This window comes from Marmota monax, unplaced genomic scaffold (assembly GCF_021218885.2).
Source record: "Marmota monax isolate L192 unplaced genomic scaffold, Marmota_monax_Labrador192_F-V1.1 WCK01_AAM20220418_F8-fsc00210, whole genome shotgun sequence".
NCBI classification, from domain to species: domain Eukaryota; kingdom Metazoa; phylum Chordata; class Mammalia; order Rodentia; family Sciuridae; genus Marmota; species Marmota monax.
In genome coordinates, this window is record NW_026695248.1 from 1,503,188 (window position 1) to 1,521,226 (window position 18,039).

Sequence of the window (18,039 nt, forward strand, 5' to 3'; positions counted from 1 at the left end):
AATCTATCTCACTGTTAAGACTCTAGTAAATAAAAAATATCTAATAAGAAGGAAAAAATGATAGTAAAGGAAGGAATGACTGTAAAAGAAAATAGCAAAGGAAAGAACTTTTCATTCTCTCAACAAATACTTTTGTCTCAGGTATTCTGTAAGTTGCTAGGTATAAGATATGTTTAGTGCTCATATACAGTCACTCCAATTATTTTGTAAGGTCATAAGGATGACCCTGCATTCACCCAGCAAAAGAAGAATTACAGTAAATAGACCTTGCTTATTAATGTAGGGAAGTGTATATACAATAGTTTAGATGTGTATATGAAAACATAATTTAAAAAGTTAATCAGAAATGATTAAAGCAAATAAAATAAGATCTGGCATTAAAAAGGGTAAACTTGAAGTAATAATTATGTGAGATGTAAAGGTTCAGCAGGTAAAATCTAAACTTACAAATTAATGAAATTACTCTTTTTTAAAGAAATGTGTTACAGTTCCTATAAATATCATGTTCTTATAATTTCACTTTCTAAATTTCCATTTATACAAAAATTTTCAGACACATTAATTAGAAAAATATAGTACCTTTTAAGGTACTTGTGCACATTTTGCAAAAAGAAAAGATTAACAATCACCAGACACTACAAAGAATTTACAAACAAAACCAAAACCAAAACGATTTCCCATAAGTAAGGGAAGCAAAATACTTTGAATTGATGCCTGGGAAATTAAGATTTTTTGCACAGAAAATAAACGAATACAGATAATTACAAAAACTTTTGAAGTGACCCTTAACAAAATTAGATTAGTCTATTTCTCCCAACTAGAATTCAATGAAGGATAAATTACCAGCCCTGTACTTGGTAACTGTATGCTAGTTTACTCCCAGGCTTAAAGTGCAGACAGCATACTCCTTCTTGCAATAGGCTTTGCTCAGACAATGGTATTTGGTGTTGGATCAGACAATGTGTGTGTGGGGGGGAATCAACCATCAATTCATTAATACTGTCCATTCCACATACTATTCATGTCACTAGTAAGAAAGAACAGTAAAGGTCCTTACAAAAGCACCTGAAAATAGAGATTTAATTTTTTTTAATTTAAAAAACCTATGATTCTAGAGTATTAGTCTATCATTACCTACATTCATCCACATATCTACTTTCTCATTTAGTATGTACAATTATTCTTTTTTTTTTTTTTTTTTTAATTTATTTATTTTTAGTTCTCGGCGGACACAACATCTTTGTTGGTATGTGGTGCTGAGTATCGAACCCGGGCCGCACGCATGCCAGGCGAGCGCGCTACCGCTTGAGCCACATCCCCAGCCCTCAATTATTCTTTTTTAAAAAATATTTTTTTAGTTGCAGTTGGACACAATACCTTTATTTTAATTTGTTTCTATTTGTATGTGGTGCTGAGGATCGAATCCAGTTCCTTACACAAGCTAGGCGAATGCTCTACCACTGAGCCACAGCCTCAGCCCCTGTACACTTATTCTTTATGGTTAATTATGGGTAAAACTTCTAAAATTAATGCATACTATGACATAGTCTAACTATGTCATATGTTATATGATTTATCTCATATTCACATATGATTCACATATATGATTTATCTCATCTCATATTCACATTCCATTCTTGGCAGACTTCAGATTAGGTCATGTCTATCAAAAACTCATCAAAGCACAGAACTGTGATGACCATCTAATCCCCTCTCCAATCTCAGAAACATTTCTCTGATGCAATTAATTATACTTGCTTTTTAATAAATCTTTTCACAAAAAGAAAAACACCTGTTGGATAGTCATAAATAAAAAGGCATTTAGAAAATAATTTCTACTGGTTATTAAAACATTAGGAACAGCCTTCTAGAAAAGGGAAAATTAGAATGAAAGGACAAAAATCCCATAGCTACAGACTTAATTTATTTTGCAACTTACATGCAAATTCATTTTTATCTCTTTATGCATGTCTTTAAAATAAACATTTGCTATTTAATTGGCACTTAAATGGCTTCCAGCATAGTATCTGGGGCTCATATATTGTCACCCCACTGCTGCTATGTGGGTCAATACAAATGCAACTCCAAACACCAGAAGCCCAGCACTTAGATACACTTAACCTAGCTGGTGAAGTCCAAGGCCATCAGAAACTGAGAAGGCTTCTGCCTCCAGGCAGCCATTGTACTCCCTGTCTAGCATCCATCTAGCAGGCATCCAGGAGTGCTGCTGCTGTGTCCTTGCAGAGGCAGCATGGAGAGGGAGAAACTCTTACTTCACCAACCAGCAAAACCCAAGGACATATTTATTTTTGGGTGTCACTGCATCCGACAGATACTCCACACAGCTATCTAGCCACTAAAAGTACAAGTCACCCTTCTAAAACCAAGTGGGTGAAGAAAGATCAACCTGTTGAGCACCACACAAACTCAGCTCTGAATTGCCTGTGCTAATAAAGAGCGGTACCAACAATCCTAAATGCTTCTGGTATTTCACTTAATTCTTATTTGTTAAAATAAGTTTAAGTCTCTGGCCACATTATCAACTGGCAATGAAAAAAAAAAAAAAAGGTTCTATTAATGAGAAAGGCAAAGTTAGCCTGGGAATACTAGGTTGACAGTCATAATGGAAAAGAACTGAACATATTTTATATTTTACATTATGCATGTTTGAACTTTTTAATTTGAATATCATATTAATAAAACTATCAGCAAATTTTTAAACACACTATTCTGATTAGATAATGTTGAGCTCAAACATTTTTTCTGTTCAGATTAGATTGGCTTGAAAAACCCCAACTTTGAATGAAAATGAAAAAAATATAACTGATTTAAGGATGTTCTTTTAATTATTGAATACTTAGAGTTATCATCAATAATAAATGTATGCTGTGTTATAAAGGCAAAAATGTCTGGGTTTAGTTATCAGAAAAGGAAAAATAGATTCCTTTTTCGATTAATTAATTTATTACTCCCTCTATTTTCACAACCACTGTAATTGATTATTAAAACATGATTTTTTTAATGTTTAAGGAATATACGTATGTGTGTTCCTCTTTGTATTTAATCAGTTGATTGCAATAAGGATGTAATATTACTATAAGATAAAGACCTACACACAAAGTTGGTGCTAATACGTTGACATTCTTAATATTTAAAAAAAAAAATTTTAAGTTGTAGATGGACACCTTTTTTTTTTTAACATTTATTTTTTAGTTGTAGGTGAACACAATACCTTTATTTTATTTTTATGTGGTGCTGAGGGTTGAATCCAGGGACTCATGCTAGGCAAGTGCTCTACCTCTTCTCTACAACTCCAGGCCCACAATACCTTTCTTTAAAATTTATTTTTATGTGGCGCTGAGGATCAAACACAGTGCCTTATACATGCTAGGCAAGTGCTCTACCACTGAACTACAACCCCAGCCCCATTCTTACCAATTTGAAGTGAGATGATTACTGGGTATAAGTGCATGAAATCATTTACTTCTGAAAAAGGCAATAGAGTTGTTTTTTGATACCAGGGATTTAACTCAGGGGCACTCAACCACTGAGCCACATCCCCAGCCTTATTTTGTATTTAATTTAGAGACAGTGTCTCACTGAGTTGCTTAAAGCCTTGCTGCTGCTGAGGCCGACTTTGAACTGGTGATCCTCCTGCCTCAGTCTCCCAAGCAGCTGGGATTACAGGTGTGTACCACTGTGCACAGCTTGGCAATAGAGTTTAAATAACGACAAACCAATTATCAGCTTTGTTACAAGGGGTTTCCCTTATCTATAAAAGGGAAGATTTCAGTAGATAAATATGAAGGCTCTCTCCCATTTTAAAAATTTTTTAATTCTTTAATTCCATGCTTTAAAAGAGAATAAAAATGACAGTGCCCAATTTCTTTTGGTTTCCACTGCAGGACCTATAGGTTCATAAGGGATTGTTAAATTGTTTAAAGTTATTTAGCATGGAAGATAGGGGTAGATGAGAACAGAAGGAATTAAGGTTAAAAACACTTCATAATGTTTTGTGACATTCAAATGAGAGGTCTGACATTTCCAAATCTATTTCCAAAAATTATATAAAAATAATTAAATCAACTATTCAGTAGGAAAGACAACACACTTAGTATTTCTACATACCTGGCTTCATAACTACAAGAAGCAATTTCAGCCTTTGACAAAACAGAATCAATTCCATTTATTTGTGCAGAATCTTGATTCTCCCACATTGATGAATCTGGTATATCTGCTTTAAAATAACAAAGTTTAATGACTATATGTTAAAAATTGATTTTTCTTAACTTTTATTCAAGAAATTTATTTTTCATTATTTTAAATACAAATGTTTAGTAAAATCCTAATATGGTTATATCTACTTGTTTTTATCTCCTTAATAAAATAAAATTCTGTAACCTAAAATTACTTGCTTCCATTGTATTCTTCAACAGCAGTCAGATAAAAACTTACAATAACAAATTTAATGTGTTCTGTTTTAATAATAGAAATTTTTTAAAAATACACTGAGGTAAATATAACTATCCTGTAACCCGCAGGAGGTAGACAAGGATGAAAAGTCATCAGGGAAACAAACTCCCCAACTACAGCCTTAGAGAGACTTCTCAGCTCTTCGTAGTGGGGGAAAAGTTAAAGGAAAAAACGCATTTCTCAGAACGTTTCTGTTTCCTAAAAAAACTATCTGCAGAACTTAAGGCAAATTAATATGATCAACAATCATCAAATTCCTACCAACCATTTGATCAAACAATAATTGAATAGGCCAAAACAATAAAGAGGTTTCATCCTAAATTTAAGCTTTTCATTTTATATACACATCAGGTAAAAGAGCTTCATGGCAGTATTTCCCCTTTCAGGCAATTCTACTTTTGGTATAAAAATGCACATTCAAGTAAAAACCATTCAAGTGTGATCAGAGTTTCTACTGCTTTACAGAACACAACTCTAGCCTAATATATCCAAACCAAAGTTACCACTTTACACAAGAACATAAAAGCACAGTCTAGAAAATCTACCGGTTACATGCCACTTTAGTTCCTTTACCACATTCCCCAGTAATTAACAGACTAAAATACAACTCCAGTCATGGTTCTCCGGATAATACTATTAGGTTACAAGAAGAATATGCTGTAAACACACACCACATTCTACAAACGCAATCTCAGTCATATCTCCTCTATAAACAACAACAACAAATGGTCAGTAAACTAAGTCCAAAATATACCACTTCCTCTAGTTCTATAAAGCCTATTTTGAGTATCTTGTAACAATACATACCTAACAAATCCTACAATTCTGTTTATTTAAGAGACTCAATCTTCCATAAAAACTCAGCCAAGTTAATGTACCACCAGAAAAACACAGCAAGGTATTTGGCTTCATAGGCTAAAATAACTCTTCCTTGTTTAACTGGTAATCATTAACGTCTTATACCTAACTATGCAACTCATCCGAGGCACTTCTGGACTGGAACACCCATGTATGCACAGCATAAATGCAAATCACACTCATGACTGGCATCTTAATAGGGTCAAATCCTACTTGCATCAAAAAATAAAAACAGCAAAGTATGTAATGTGAGCTAGGTTTTCTGATAAAAAGTGAGTAACATGTCACAGTTACAAATTCAAGACAGAATGCAGAGCAGATTATCCAGTGTTTCTATAACAGTCCATTATTCTAATCTGTAAGAATTTCAGGACTGTTAGTAAGACAGTCCAACAGAGGGTGCTACTAGACCAAAACAAGGAGTATGGAAGCTTGAACAGCCACAGTAATGTAACCATGAGTTATGCCTTAAAAGTTGGGGAGTTATGTGACTATTTTACTGGGGCTAGTTAACCTAAAATATTCATCTGGAAGTTATAGAAAGCTCATGCTTGAGGCAAGAACAGAGTGTGGTCCATGCGCCCCCAATGCCCTGGCCTGAGAGGCAGCACCATCATGTTCCTCTTCACTGGGCTGGCTGACCTGTTCCACAGTGCAGCAGAGTGCGTGGGTCCCTCCACCAGCGGAGTGAGTTGCTTCATGTGAGATTCAGGGAAATGCAGGGACACACTGTCCTCACTGGAGGGCAAAGTAGAGAACTGCTCATCAAAACTTGACAAACTAGACGGGCACATGGAGAATGTGGAGGAACGGTTGGAGAAATCAGAGGCCAGGACCCAAGTCTGTGAAAAAGAAATCGCTGAGAATAAATCTATGACTAATATGACTTTAAAAACCGTTGTTCTTTAGAATGAAAACTGAAGCTGTTGAAGGGATAGAAAACATCTCCATCCCAGGAATCCAGGAATGGGGTAAAAGGCCCCAATCATGAAATCTAGTGTCTAAAAGGTTCCAAATAATGAGATCATCAATGAGACATCACTACCGAGTACTATTCAGGAAGCAGCTTCCAAAGGAAGTCACAGATGGATAAGATCCCCTGGTTACACTGGTCTAATTCATGTTTCTGAATATGACAATAAAGAAACCAAAGTTTCTAAAAAGGATTAAAGATGCTTATTTGTCCTAAACCTCTGCATAGACATGCAAGCCAAAACATTAGAACTGTTTACTTTTTCAAAAAAGAAGCCAAAGATTCTAATTCCTAAATTGATCCTCAATATTTTTTAAATTTTTGGTGTCATATCTAATAATGACCCAGAGAAAGAAAGACTGGAGAATAACAAGGAAAGAGGAACAGAGGTATTGGAAAAAACAAGTTCTGAGCACAAGCTTAATTGCAAACTTACTTTATTATAATAAAGGACAATCTAATCCTTTCCTTATGTAATAAATATATTGGTAAGCTCCTAATAGGTCAAAAAGCTTAGGATATAAAAGTGAATGACATCAAGTTAAAGCAAGAGTATAACGTCAAAGTATCATATTCATCTCTTCCAGTAAGAAAAAAATCTATTTTTGACAGTGTTCAATAGCAAGTGAAATTTTAAGTATTTGTCCTATTTTTTGCCTTCTGATATACCACCCACACATAGAGGTGAAGGGGATGTGTGTGAATTATAAAGGTCATTAAACATTATAAAAATCCAGTGGCTAAATTGATGAAGATAATTAAGTAACCAATGACAATATTCTGTTCATAAACAACGTATGGTCAGACAATGATGAAAGGAAAGACAAAGGAGGACCAGCTACAGCTACTCCTAAGGAACACGTACCTGCCAAGGTCAAGCTCTAGATGTAGAGAGCTGAAATAAGGACATGTGTAGCAAACTCAAGTCCTCCACCCACCAAGGACTCTGAGCACTGAATAACCGAGTGATGCTACCGAACATATACACCTGGGATTGTTTTCTTCTTTTGACATTCAGAAAGCATTTACTAAGTGCCCAATATGTGACAAGTATGGTACACTTCCTTAGGCTACTTTCTTATTTTCTAGAACTGAAGATTTCATCTTTGTAACAATCACGAAGAAAATATAGAAAACAAAAACAATCTACTACAAAACCACACTAACAATACTTAGAAACTAACCATACCACAATACAAGTTCAATAAGAGCTACCCCAAGATCTACTCACGACACACAAAAGCCTACAATCTCAAAAATCTCTGCAAAGACTTAGATCAAGAAAAAATCCAAGAAAACTTGGAAAATATTGCACACACCAAGCATAAATGTGTTATCTACAAATTTTTTTTCACATTCATACCATGTAAACAGGTGACTAAACCAATAAAAAAGACTGTAATCCCAATAAAGGTCCTTAGAGCTGTCCACTCTCTTTCCTTTTGCCTTAATAGGGGTCTTTTCTAAAATAAGCCCAAAGTTCAATGACTGACAAATTAGGGAAATGAAAAAAATTGGGATAAAATCAAACTGCATGCCTTCTGTATCACTTGTATACCTACTTTCTGATCAATATTTTCCTGAAAGACTAATTTTTAAAAACTGGGAGCTTTGCAAGACATACATGAGGAAACTGATCAATGTTGAAGAAATTTCTAGACTTTTTCTCAGGGAATTTATGGGGGGGGGCAATAAAAGATACATAAAAATCTTAGTATTTTGAGTAGTAAAATTTATGATTTTTGTTTATTAATATCTAAATAAAAGCCAAAAGGGGCAAGAAAATGTTTCTCATATGAAACAGGTTCAATAAAAGACATGAAGAATTATTATTGGTATTTACATTCTTATTCCAATAAATTAAAGTTCTACTCTTTCTTATTCCTCTTCCTCATTTGAATCTTAACAAACTTCAGTGTTCTTACTGTGATGCAGGGGTCAAATTACTAGTAATTCAGTCTCAAGTCACATAAAAGTTTCTCAAGCATGTCCATAATTTTCATCCCCATCTTAATATATAAAAGCAAATAAATCACATTTTAAAAACAGTCTTCTCTCTGTTCCAGGAAAATATAACCATCCAATTCAACAAAGCCTAACTAACTACAAGCCAGTTATGTAGTATTCAGATTTTGTTTTGATTGAAAATGAAAAAGCTAGTTTCTGTAACTCTGCTTTCATTTCTAAAATATCAACAGCAAAATCCAGAAGTCGTCCACAGGAGCACTATGACTTCAAAGAGCTCATCTGTACCTGCTTTGCCTTTCAGGATTTTATTCTGGTAATATTGCCATTCCAGCTGGGGATTAGCTCCTGGACGCAAAGGTGCCCTTCCTGTGCCTCTGTTGCTAGTAACAGCCACTGGTTTTCCTGTAAGGAAAAGATTAAATTATTTTACATCTAAGTGCATAGAAATGATAAGAGCAAGTAAAGAAAAAATTTTCATATATTTTTAATATATACTCTTCTCCTTCAGGCATTAATCCCTTAAGAAATTAATATTACTATCAATCACTATGAAAATGTCATTTAAGTTCCTTAGCTCTCCCCTGAAAAGTAAACTACTGAAGACAACTTTGATATATTTATTTAACCTAAAAGCAACATCACTTAGCTTTCTAAGATTTCTTATGGTAGAAAACAGACAACTCAAACCAGATACTCAGATTAGAGGAGGGAGAGAAAGAAAACCTTAATATATGTATTTGTGTTATGTATGTATGTATGTATACACACATATACACACACACACACACACACACACTTTTTATATTTCTGGTATCCAAAGAGCAGGTTCAACATCTACACTCATCTATTCAATTTTATAGTAAGAGAAATAAATTTGATTCATATGTATAGGATCTCAATCTGACCCTACCTCGCCCAAGCATAAATATAGTCCCTCAGTTTTTGCTTTAGTTAGAAAATTACTTTCACTTATCACTTCCTTTTCCATGAGTAACCATAATGTTGTAAAGCTTTAGCACAGATGATTTTTATATATTTATTAAATATAGTTGTTGTGAAGGGTACAAAAAGGGGAGACTAGAAGATAACTCAGTTGGAGAGCTTCTGATTAGCATGCACAAGAAAATACATTAAAAATTATTCCTAAGTTAAAAATCAAAATTTTAACATGTTAAAAATTCCTTCAGAACTGAAGCAGCATCTACCCATGACCAAGATAAAGCTTTGATATTAACCCAGAATCTTCTGTGCCATAATTAGGGATTCTTACGGAAGCGAAGAACTGGATTTCAGAAGAAAATGCTAATATAGCTCTCTGTTTTAGACAGAGATAACTACTGAAAAATCTAAAATACATGTTCTTAGAAGTAATGACTAGTTCACAAACATCTGAAATTTCATTAAAACAAACCCTGCCCAAGTAACTTAATATATTTTAGCTGTACTCAATACAAAATTATTCTACAACCAAAACACTGGCATGTTCACCTGCTTCAAGACTACTATCAAATTATTTGCACACAAGAAAGTATGCTGATCCCTGTGCCAAAGATACAGGTTACCATAAAATTTTCATTAACAAGTAGTATAAAATCCAGAAAATGCCCAAGGCAGGGCCCTGCCTCTATCAGTCTTAGAGGACATATCCCTCAGCTGAAAATGAATCCTCTTCATCTCTACCTGGAGAAAAGTTTCTAATTTCTCTTCACCTTACTTCTAGACAATACAATTCAGAAAGTTTGGAAGCAGGAACTGATTTTGCCAAGGAAAATCTGAATAAATATTTTTCAAAGAACCCTTTGTTATCCCTTAGATTGAATACATACACACACAGACACACACACGTACGTACGTACACACATATTCACATTCGTAATAATATTTTCTTAATAAAACATAAACAAGAATACAGACCTTTGAGATCTGGTCTGTTTCTTATACCCACAGATACAAAGAAGCAATCCATATCAACATGCATTATACAGCTCTGATGTCTGGGTGAACTCAATACTGACATATTTCCTAGAAGGAAAAAGAGAACATTCAAACCCCAAACTAATTTTTCATATTAAAAAATTAGATCACGTTGACTTAGAAGTTGCACTTAAAAGATGTTTAAAAGGAAAATAAAGTCTTTAAAAAATATAAAATATATTACAGACTATTTCTACCATCTTAATAGGAGTGAAATCTGTTTCTTTAGCTCTGAAAGTACAGATATAAATTGATTTCTTGAACAATAATTTTAAATCAATTTTCGTGATACCATGGTATCTTTTCCTAATCTATATTCTAATAAAGTCAATAATTACAATAGTTTGTCAAAAAGCTTAACTTAAAATTATTTGTGTACTAATTATTTTATTAAAACTACCAAGCTCTTGTTCTAAGTAAACATACTCTAAGAATAGTCTATAAAACAAAGATCTGTTTACAAATGGAATTTCTCTCCTTGTGCCGGACTACAAATTTAGTTCTCCATCACATATATATCATTTGAGGAGATAAAAATGAATGTCCTCTCCTATGGACAATGGCTTCCAGTAACAATGAGCTACACAGATTCATTAAGAGTTATTTTAACCTACTATTTGGATTACAAAGAATATTAGGGTTATTTCCCTGGCCTTGCAAGATAATACAGATCCTGGAAATAAGAACCCTGAGCTTATAAAACTTTTGATCTGTTTTTCTACTGAGGGTTAGAATATTATAATAGGCTTCTAAAAACTTAAGACTCATCCCTTGAAAGAGTTCAGCCAGTCCATCTGCCAAAGTGTGAGTTTGACAGCATTTACCTAGTTCTATGTGCAAGGTACAGAAACTGCTCATTTTATCTTTGTTAAGCTCACAATCCTGTGAATCAAACATCATCAATTCCTATCATTCCTCTGCAGATGAAACTGAGACTCAGAGAGGCAAGTTGCCTAGTTCATGGTCCTACAGGAGAAAAATGGCAGAACCAGAGTTTGGATTCAGGCTAATCTATCTAACTCCAAAGCCACATACTTATTTACTACCCTCTATGTTACCTGGAGAAATAATTTGTAAAGCAAATTTTAACAATCACAATTCTGCTTTATGAAAGTATTAACACAATGCAAACAATGTAAAATAATGGTTTTAAACATCCAGTAAGTACAGAATGCATAAACCATATCAAATGCTATTATATAATGTAAAAACTTCTTTTTATTCTCATCTGTGGAACTAATTCATGAGGTTTCTTTGAAGCTTTCAAAATTAAATGACCTTCAGCAGTTTACAAGGTCAAGATACAAAGTAAGGATAACTGAATACCTATAACATTATTCTGAAATATTTGTAAGTTAAAAAAGCATTTTTTTAACTAAAATCATACAGTAAAATACCACAAGGGGGGAAAAAAAACAAAACACATGGAGAGGTTCTGTAACTTTCTAGGATAGTAAGCATCTCTCTGTGCCTCAGTTACCACGACTATAAAGCTATAAATCTGAGATCTCTTACCCTAAAGATTTAAAAACAAAAACCTATAATTTGTCAAAAACAACTAATATAAAAAACCATAAGCTACTTTATAATGACTGCTACATGACAGCCCACCTCTATTGGGTTTGTTTGGTTTTGATGACAAAGAAAGCGTTCTTAAACAAAATACAAATCAAGCAATCTAATTAGAAATAAAAAAACTTAATCTCACTATACATAATTACAGTTATATATGAAAATTATTTAATTATTTAAAAATCATTATGATGCAAGTATCTAGAAATTAACAATTACTCCTACCAAAGCAACTTCATTCTTACAGGAGATTAAGTAATGAATATAAAACACATTATATTTACAGTTCCAAACTTTGACAACTAGTAAGGTCTACATGAGAACTGAAATGTTCAGAAACCCAAGAGTGTCATATTTAAATGTCCTGACAATTTTCACTTAGCCACGATTAAATCTAATTTTTAAAAAATATCTTAATAAGAAAGCTTTCCATGTAACTTATATAATCTGCCACTCCTAGAGACATCTATAGATAAATTAGTATTGATCAGAATACCAATGACAGCATAAGAGTGAAACGATGAAGCATAACTACTTCTTAAGAAAACAATTTTAGTAAGTATCTACCTGTGTCAGACCTGCCTGTTTTCATTTTTTTTAACTTTTCCCTTCCTGGAAAGATACCACTACTTTGTCTTTGTAGGGTATTGACAAACTCAGTCAATTCACACTTCCACGTTGATATGTGATGCAGTCTTGAATGAGAATAGAAGTCTGAAATAAAATTGCAGTCTGAAGGTTTGGATGGCACTGAAGGTGCTGCCTTGCTAAGAGTAGGTACTGAAGAAGTGCTTTTTGTGCTTGAAGGCCCCTGAACAGTGGAGTGGTGAGCACCATTGATTTTAATGTTACTGTGCAAAGACGGTGAGAGAGAATTAGTTCTGTGTGGATTCCGCAAAGCATCTGCATTTCTGGTGCTCTGCTGCAACTGCTGCAAAATGCAGTCTCTGAAGTCAGTGTTGCTCTTCTCAGCCTTCTCCTCCTGGACAGAGTCTGGAGAAAGCCTACTGGCAATATTGTTGTCCACGGACACCAAGCAATCCTGTGTCTTTAAGGCACCATTAGAGCTATGAGTGTGTCCATTAAAAATGGCAGTGCTGCCTCTGGGATGCGGAATTCCATTTTGTTTCCTTCCTGAAAGGGTCTGCTCCAGATCCACAAAATTAAAATCATTATTTGCATCTTCATCATTCCAACTGTTCATTCCGTTGACTTTGACTTCATTATCTGTCTCAATCTTCTTAATTATGTGATTTCTAAAGTAGGGGAACAAATTTATTTAAGTTAATAATATCCAACTTTAAGGTTAAAACATTTTTTTCATTTAAATATTTTCTTAGTGATAACACTTCAATATTTCCCTCTTAATAATAAACTTTATTTTCTTTTTGTTCCAACAAAAGATAATTCTTGGCCAAACCAATATAGCAAGATGATGGTTTTCAATTACTTTTCCCACAAAAACTTAGACTCTGTAAAGTACAAATATCTAATTCTGAAACATAGTGCTTGGCATTTATTGATGACATATGCAATAAATATCTGTTAAATTAATAGAATATGAATAACTTCCACAAAAATGGGCAAAAAACTTCACATGAATTCTTTTTCCTTCTGGGTATGTTGCGCACGCCTATAACCCCAGCAACTCAGCAAGCTGAGGCAGGAGGATCACAAGTTCAAGACAGCCACAGCAACTTAGCAAGACCTTGTCTCAAAAAAATTAAAAGGACCAGGGACGAAGCTCAGTGGTAAAGTGCCCCTAGGTTCAACACCCAGCAATCCCAACTCCATGGCAAAAAAATAAAATTCTTATTCCTACTTTTAAATTTAGTCTTTATGTAAACCATTGTCCCACACATTAACTCCATTTAATACCACTACATATGAGACTAAAGTTTTGAGGTCAGAAAAACTGACAAACTATTAAATGAGACTAACTATTGAATAAATAGATGAAAAGTAATAACCAGACAAATGTACAGGGATAATTCAGTAAAATTTACACCAAGAAAAACAAGATGCTGGGGGTGGGGGATGTTAGGGAAGAATAGTAGTATTTTGGATTAGACAAAGGGCAGTGAAGGGAAGGGAGCGAAAATGGGAATAGAAAAGATACGGTCCAAAGGCAATCCAATGACAGATTTATAACTGAAGGACCTATGTCAAAAGTTATGTTAAAAATTCACATCCTGGGTTTTCTAGATGTTTCCTTAGTAATGCTCTGAAATTACAACAAAACTCATCCACACTTATAAAATAATCGAAGAAACAAATACGAAAACCTGGATTAAAAAGCAGTAATTCATCCTATTTAGAAATTACAATTCAGGCTCCAGATGAAGGGGTGCCATACATAACACCACAACACAGGTAACATTACCTGGTCTAAACTCCCTCATCCTAATATCAACATGGTTTATTAGTAATGACGGTGTGAAAATAAGCAAAGATCATGTAAGTCTGATGCACAACATTACCACCCATTTCTGGGTTGGCTCAGGCTCTGGCCAACTATCTCATGGAATATGACGGCCAATTTTGAATAGATCCAATCCTCACAGATAATCAGCCCAGTGAATGGAAAATAAGCAGAAAAACTGGAAACAGTTAAAATAAGAAAGAAAGAAATCTTATTTCTCACATGTCCAAGAAAGCCTATCCCTTAAGATAAAGAGAAAGCAAGGAAGCAGAAAAGTCACATTAAGAGCACTTCAAAGAAATTTATAAAATATTCTGAATATACACACACCCCCTAACAAAAATCAAGGAACAAAAGGGATAAGTCAAAAAAAAGTCTTAGCATCTAGTTTTCCAGGCCAAAACCACTAAGACTGTTTACATGAAATTACCAACACATGAAATAAATTAATATATTGGCAAGAAAATACATCAATATACACTCTTTCTGTACTAGCTTCCCAGACTAGAAAAATAAACATTTGCAAAGTAGCTGTACTAAACATTGGTGGACATACATTTATTAAACAATAGCATAAATATATTAAGAAGTAAAATGTGATGTCTTCCTAAAATTGTCAACAATGAAAAACATATCTATTTTTCTAATTTTATTAGTGTAGGTTAAGAAATAAACTGTATACTTGTGCAAAAATTTACTAATATTACTTGGTTTACTCATTGACAGTATTTTAGAAATTAAAAATTTTAGTAACATGAAAAACATTCGGACATGCTTGTAAGTGAACACAAGTTAAATAACAAATGACAAAAACAGAGTTACAGAAGGTTGTGATATCAGATCCTCCCAGGTTAATCAGACTCTTGATCTTTTGGGAAAAAATATATATCCAACTCCCAAAGCAAGCAATTTAATAAATAGGAGAAGGTTAATGATAATGAACCACTTCATATACAAGTTAAGACAACACACCAATTAATTGTGAAACCAATTTACCCAGGATTATTGCAATAAAAGTTTAAATCAATATATTTCTAAAAATCAGTCACACATAATAAAGTCTAAATTCACTCCCAATTCTACAACTGAAGATCACTGACCAAACTTCCAATGGTATAAAATATTTATATATTTAAGGATTATATGTATAGATTTTGAATTTTTCAAAAATAATTAGAAATGTAAACATTCTTTCTGTGCATAGCACATAACAAAAATACAGTGGGTAAAGTTAGTTCCATTTTTGAGAAAGTAATATTCCCTGTGGGGAAATAATTATTTTTATGTGAATTCAAGAAAAACTAAGGAATTAAAAGATGTTAGTTTAACACAAGAATCTAGTACAATCAGAAAAACTTGTTTACATTTACTTATGAAACATTCACCATAAAAACAGTTAATTTGGGGGACAGACATCTGTATAGACATATTTCCACATGTTTATTAGTGGTGAACAGCCAGGTTTTATATTTGTTTCTATCTTCAGCAGGGCAAGGAGCCATCCTCACTTCTAAAAACCAGCTTTGTTGTTTTCTCAAACTAGATAAACTTACACCCTGTTGTTGAGCTGTCTGGCTATATTGCTTGGACCTGGCACAGGATCCTCAGGCTTGCATACAGGATTAAAGCTGAGGCCTTTCTGCATGCTGGACTGCTTGGTATACAGCTGATATGGAATGCAGGATAGGAGTCGTCCAGCCTTGATGCTAAAACAAGAAAGCAATGCCAAGTTTAGCTTTGTGTACTCGATGAAAATGATCTTCACGAAAAATTAGTGTTCTTAAACATAGAAGTACTTCACTAGCAACAGGCCACCTGCCTTCCTAATTTATTCCTTCTCCATTTTAATGGCCCCAATACACTACCATCTTACTTAAGCACTTAAGGATAAGAAATTCTGCCCATGAAAACAAAGGGATCTGGAATTTTTTAAATTAGTGGCTAATAATCTTATAAAACCAGAGGCAGATCAGAAAAACTCCAAGCACTAGTTGCACTAAGCTGGTATTTTTAAACTTCATGACTATAATATTTACCTGTATTCCCCTATTAAGCCACAGAGAATCATTAAGACTTTCTTGTCAAGCACAGTAGCACATGTCTGTAATCGCAGAAATTCAGGAAGCTGAATCATGAGGATCGAAAATTCAAGGCCTGCCACAGCAACTTACGGAGACCCTCTCTCAAAATTAAAAAACAAAAAAAAACTTTCCTAAATTCTATGTTACATTCCTGCTAGTCTACTAAATATGGAAAACTAAAACTAAGAACTTAGGACAAAATAAAGAATCTCAACATTAAAACTAATTAGTAATTTATACTATTTAAATGTGTATCTGGGTTTTAAAAGAACATGAACATTTGAACTTTAAGAAGGCAGACATTATCACACATATATAGTCCCAAATGTTTACTTCACAGCAAACATCACCACCCAGAGGAACACCACCAGCATGGCGATACTAGGTGGTACTGGCACTCCTGTCATACTTCCTAACCAAGGAAAGCTACCCGGATTAGATTGTATTAAATTGATTTTGGGCTACTGGATCTTTAAAAATGTCATTTCCCCTTTTACTTTTAAAATTACCAACAAATGTGTAAACATACAAATTTTAAAACAGGCAGGTCCTTAAATATTTGGAAATATTTTTTTTAAACTGTTTGATTCTGAAACCTAAAATACATACTAAGGAAGTTATCCCTTAATTATTTAGGAAAAGAACATATTAATAACAGGCTAAAATACTTTTTTGTCTCATAAATCCAAGATTTTTGACACTTTCATTTTCTTAAATGGCACTCTATGTGACTCAAAAAAAAAGGCCCTGAAAGAAATGAAAGAATAATCTTATAGAAAATTATTTTTAAAAACTTGAGTCAATAACTTTGAATCCAAAAAAATACACTGATGAGATTATATATATATATTTTCCCCCCCTCCTAAAGATGGAGCCATAAAATGGTACAGCCTAGGTCATCTAACTATGTCAATTACATCAATTATTTAATAATTCTACCCTCAGTACCTTAAAATATATCCAAATACGTAAACTAGTAAACTATGGTAGTAAAGAATATACAAGTCACAAGACATTTCAATTTTACTCAAATGGATTTATTAGGGCAAATCAAAATTATATGTTACATTCAAATACTAGAAACAAAATTCTAAAATTAGACCATTTATTACTTTACTTTTATTCTTTACTGAATCAACTCTTCTCCCTTAAAAGTTGGTTTCAATTGCCAAACTACAAGTCTCTTGTCTTCTTACAGTATTGTCTATCTCAATTCACCTCCTTTCTCTTCTACCAAAAAGTGGAGGTACTCAATAACTTAAAATAGAATCCCATCTTAACTTAATACTTTTCATCATGGATAGTTATAACAAAGGGATTAGTACACATCTGAGGTAAAATCGAAAGACAGAAACCAGACAAAATACCCAAATAGTGTACTCACTTCTTCAGGCTATTAACAGTATGGAGAGTGCTGCAGACTTCTACAGGTGCTCCCTATGGTCAACACTGACCACACTCAAAGGGATAACACCTTGTCCAGCTCCTTGTCCAGCTCCTAATGAGAGCCATGTGGCCCAGAAGAATTCTTAGGCTTATGCAAGCCCATGGAGATTATTATAAAATTAGACAAACGTAAATACCACAAGTCTCAAGTAAGATATCCTCTGAGCTATTTTAGCAGAAGGAAATAAAGCCCAATGCATGCACTCTAGAAACATTATCTGGAAGTATATTTTAAAAAGATCTTTTAAAATATTTTCTCAGAAATTAATTTC

General features: G+C 33.7%; 1 protein-coding gene across 7 annotated transcripts in view; it reads right to left on the bottom strand.

Moving 5' to 3' along the window:
* Rev1 (REV1 DNA directed polymerase) overlaps nucleotides 1-18,039 on the bottom strand; it is a 78,998-nt gene that overhangs the window by 20,114 nt on the left and 40,845 nt on the right. For 4 of the 7 annotated variants that reach the window (XM_046440369.1, XM_046440368.1, XM_058578312.1 and 1 more), the window contains 5 exons: nucleotides 15,794-15,946; nucleotides 12,386-13,074; nucleotides 10,187-10,294; nucleotides 8,558-8,674; nucleotides 4,129-4,237 (listed from right to left, as the gene is read on the bottom strand). In XM_046440369.1, the coding sequence (XP_046296325.1) occupies nucleotides 4,129-4,237; nucleotides 8,558-8,674; nucleotides 10,187-10,294; nucleotides 12,386-13,074; nucleotides 15,794-15,946 (1,176 nt within the window). Of the gene's footprint in view, nucleotides 1-4,128; nucleotides 4,238-5,973; nucleotides 6,141-8,557; nucleotides 8,675-10,186; nucleotides 10,295-12,385; nucleotides 13,075-15,793; nucleotides 15,947-18,039 lie in introns of those variants that run through there. The other 3 variants (XM_046440371.1, XM_046440372.2, XM_046440373.2) reach the window with 3 other exon arrangements.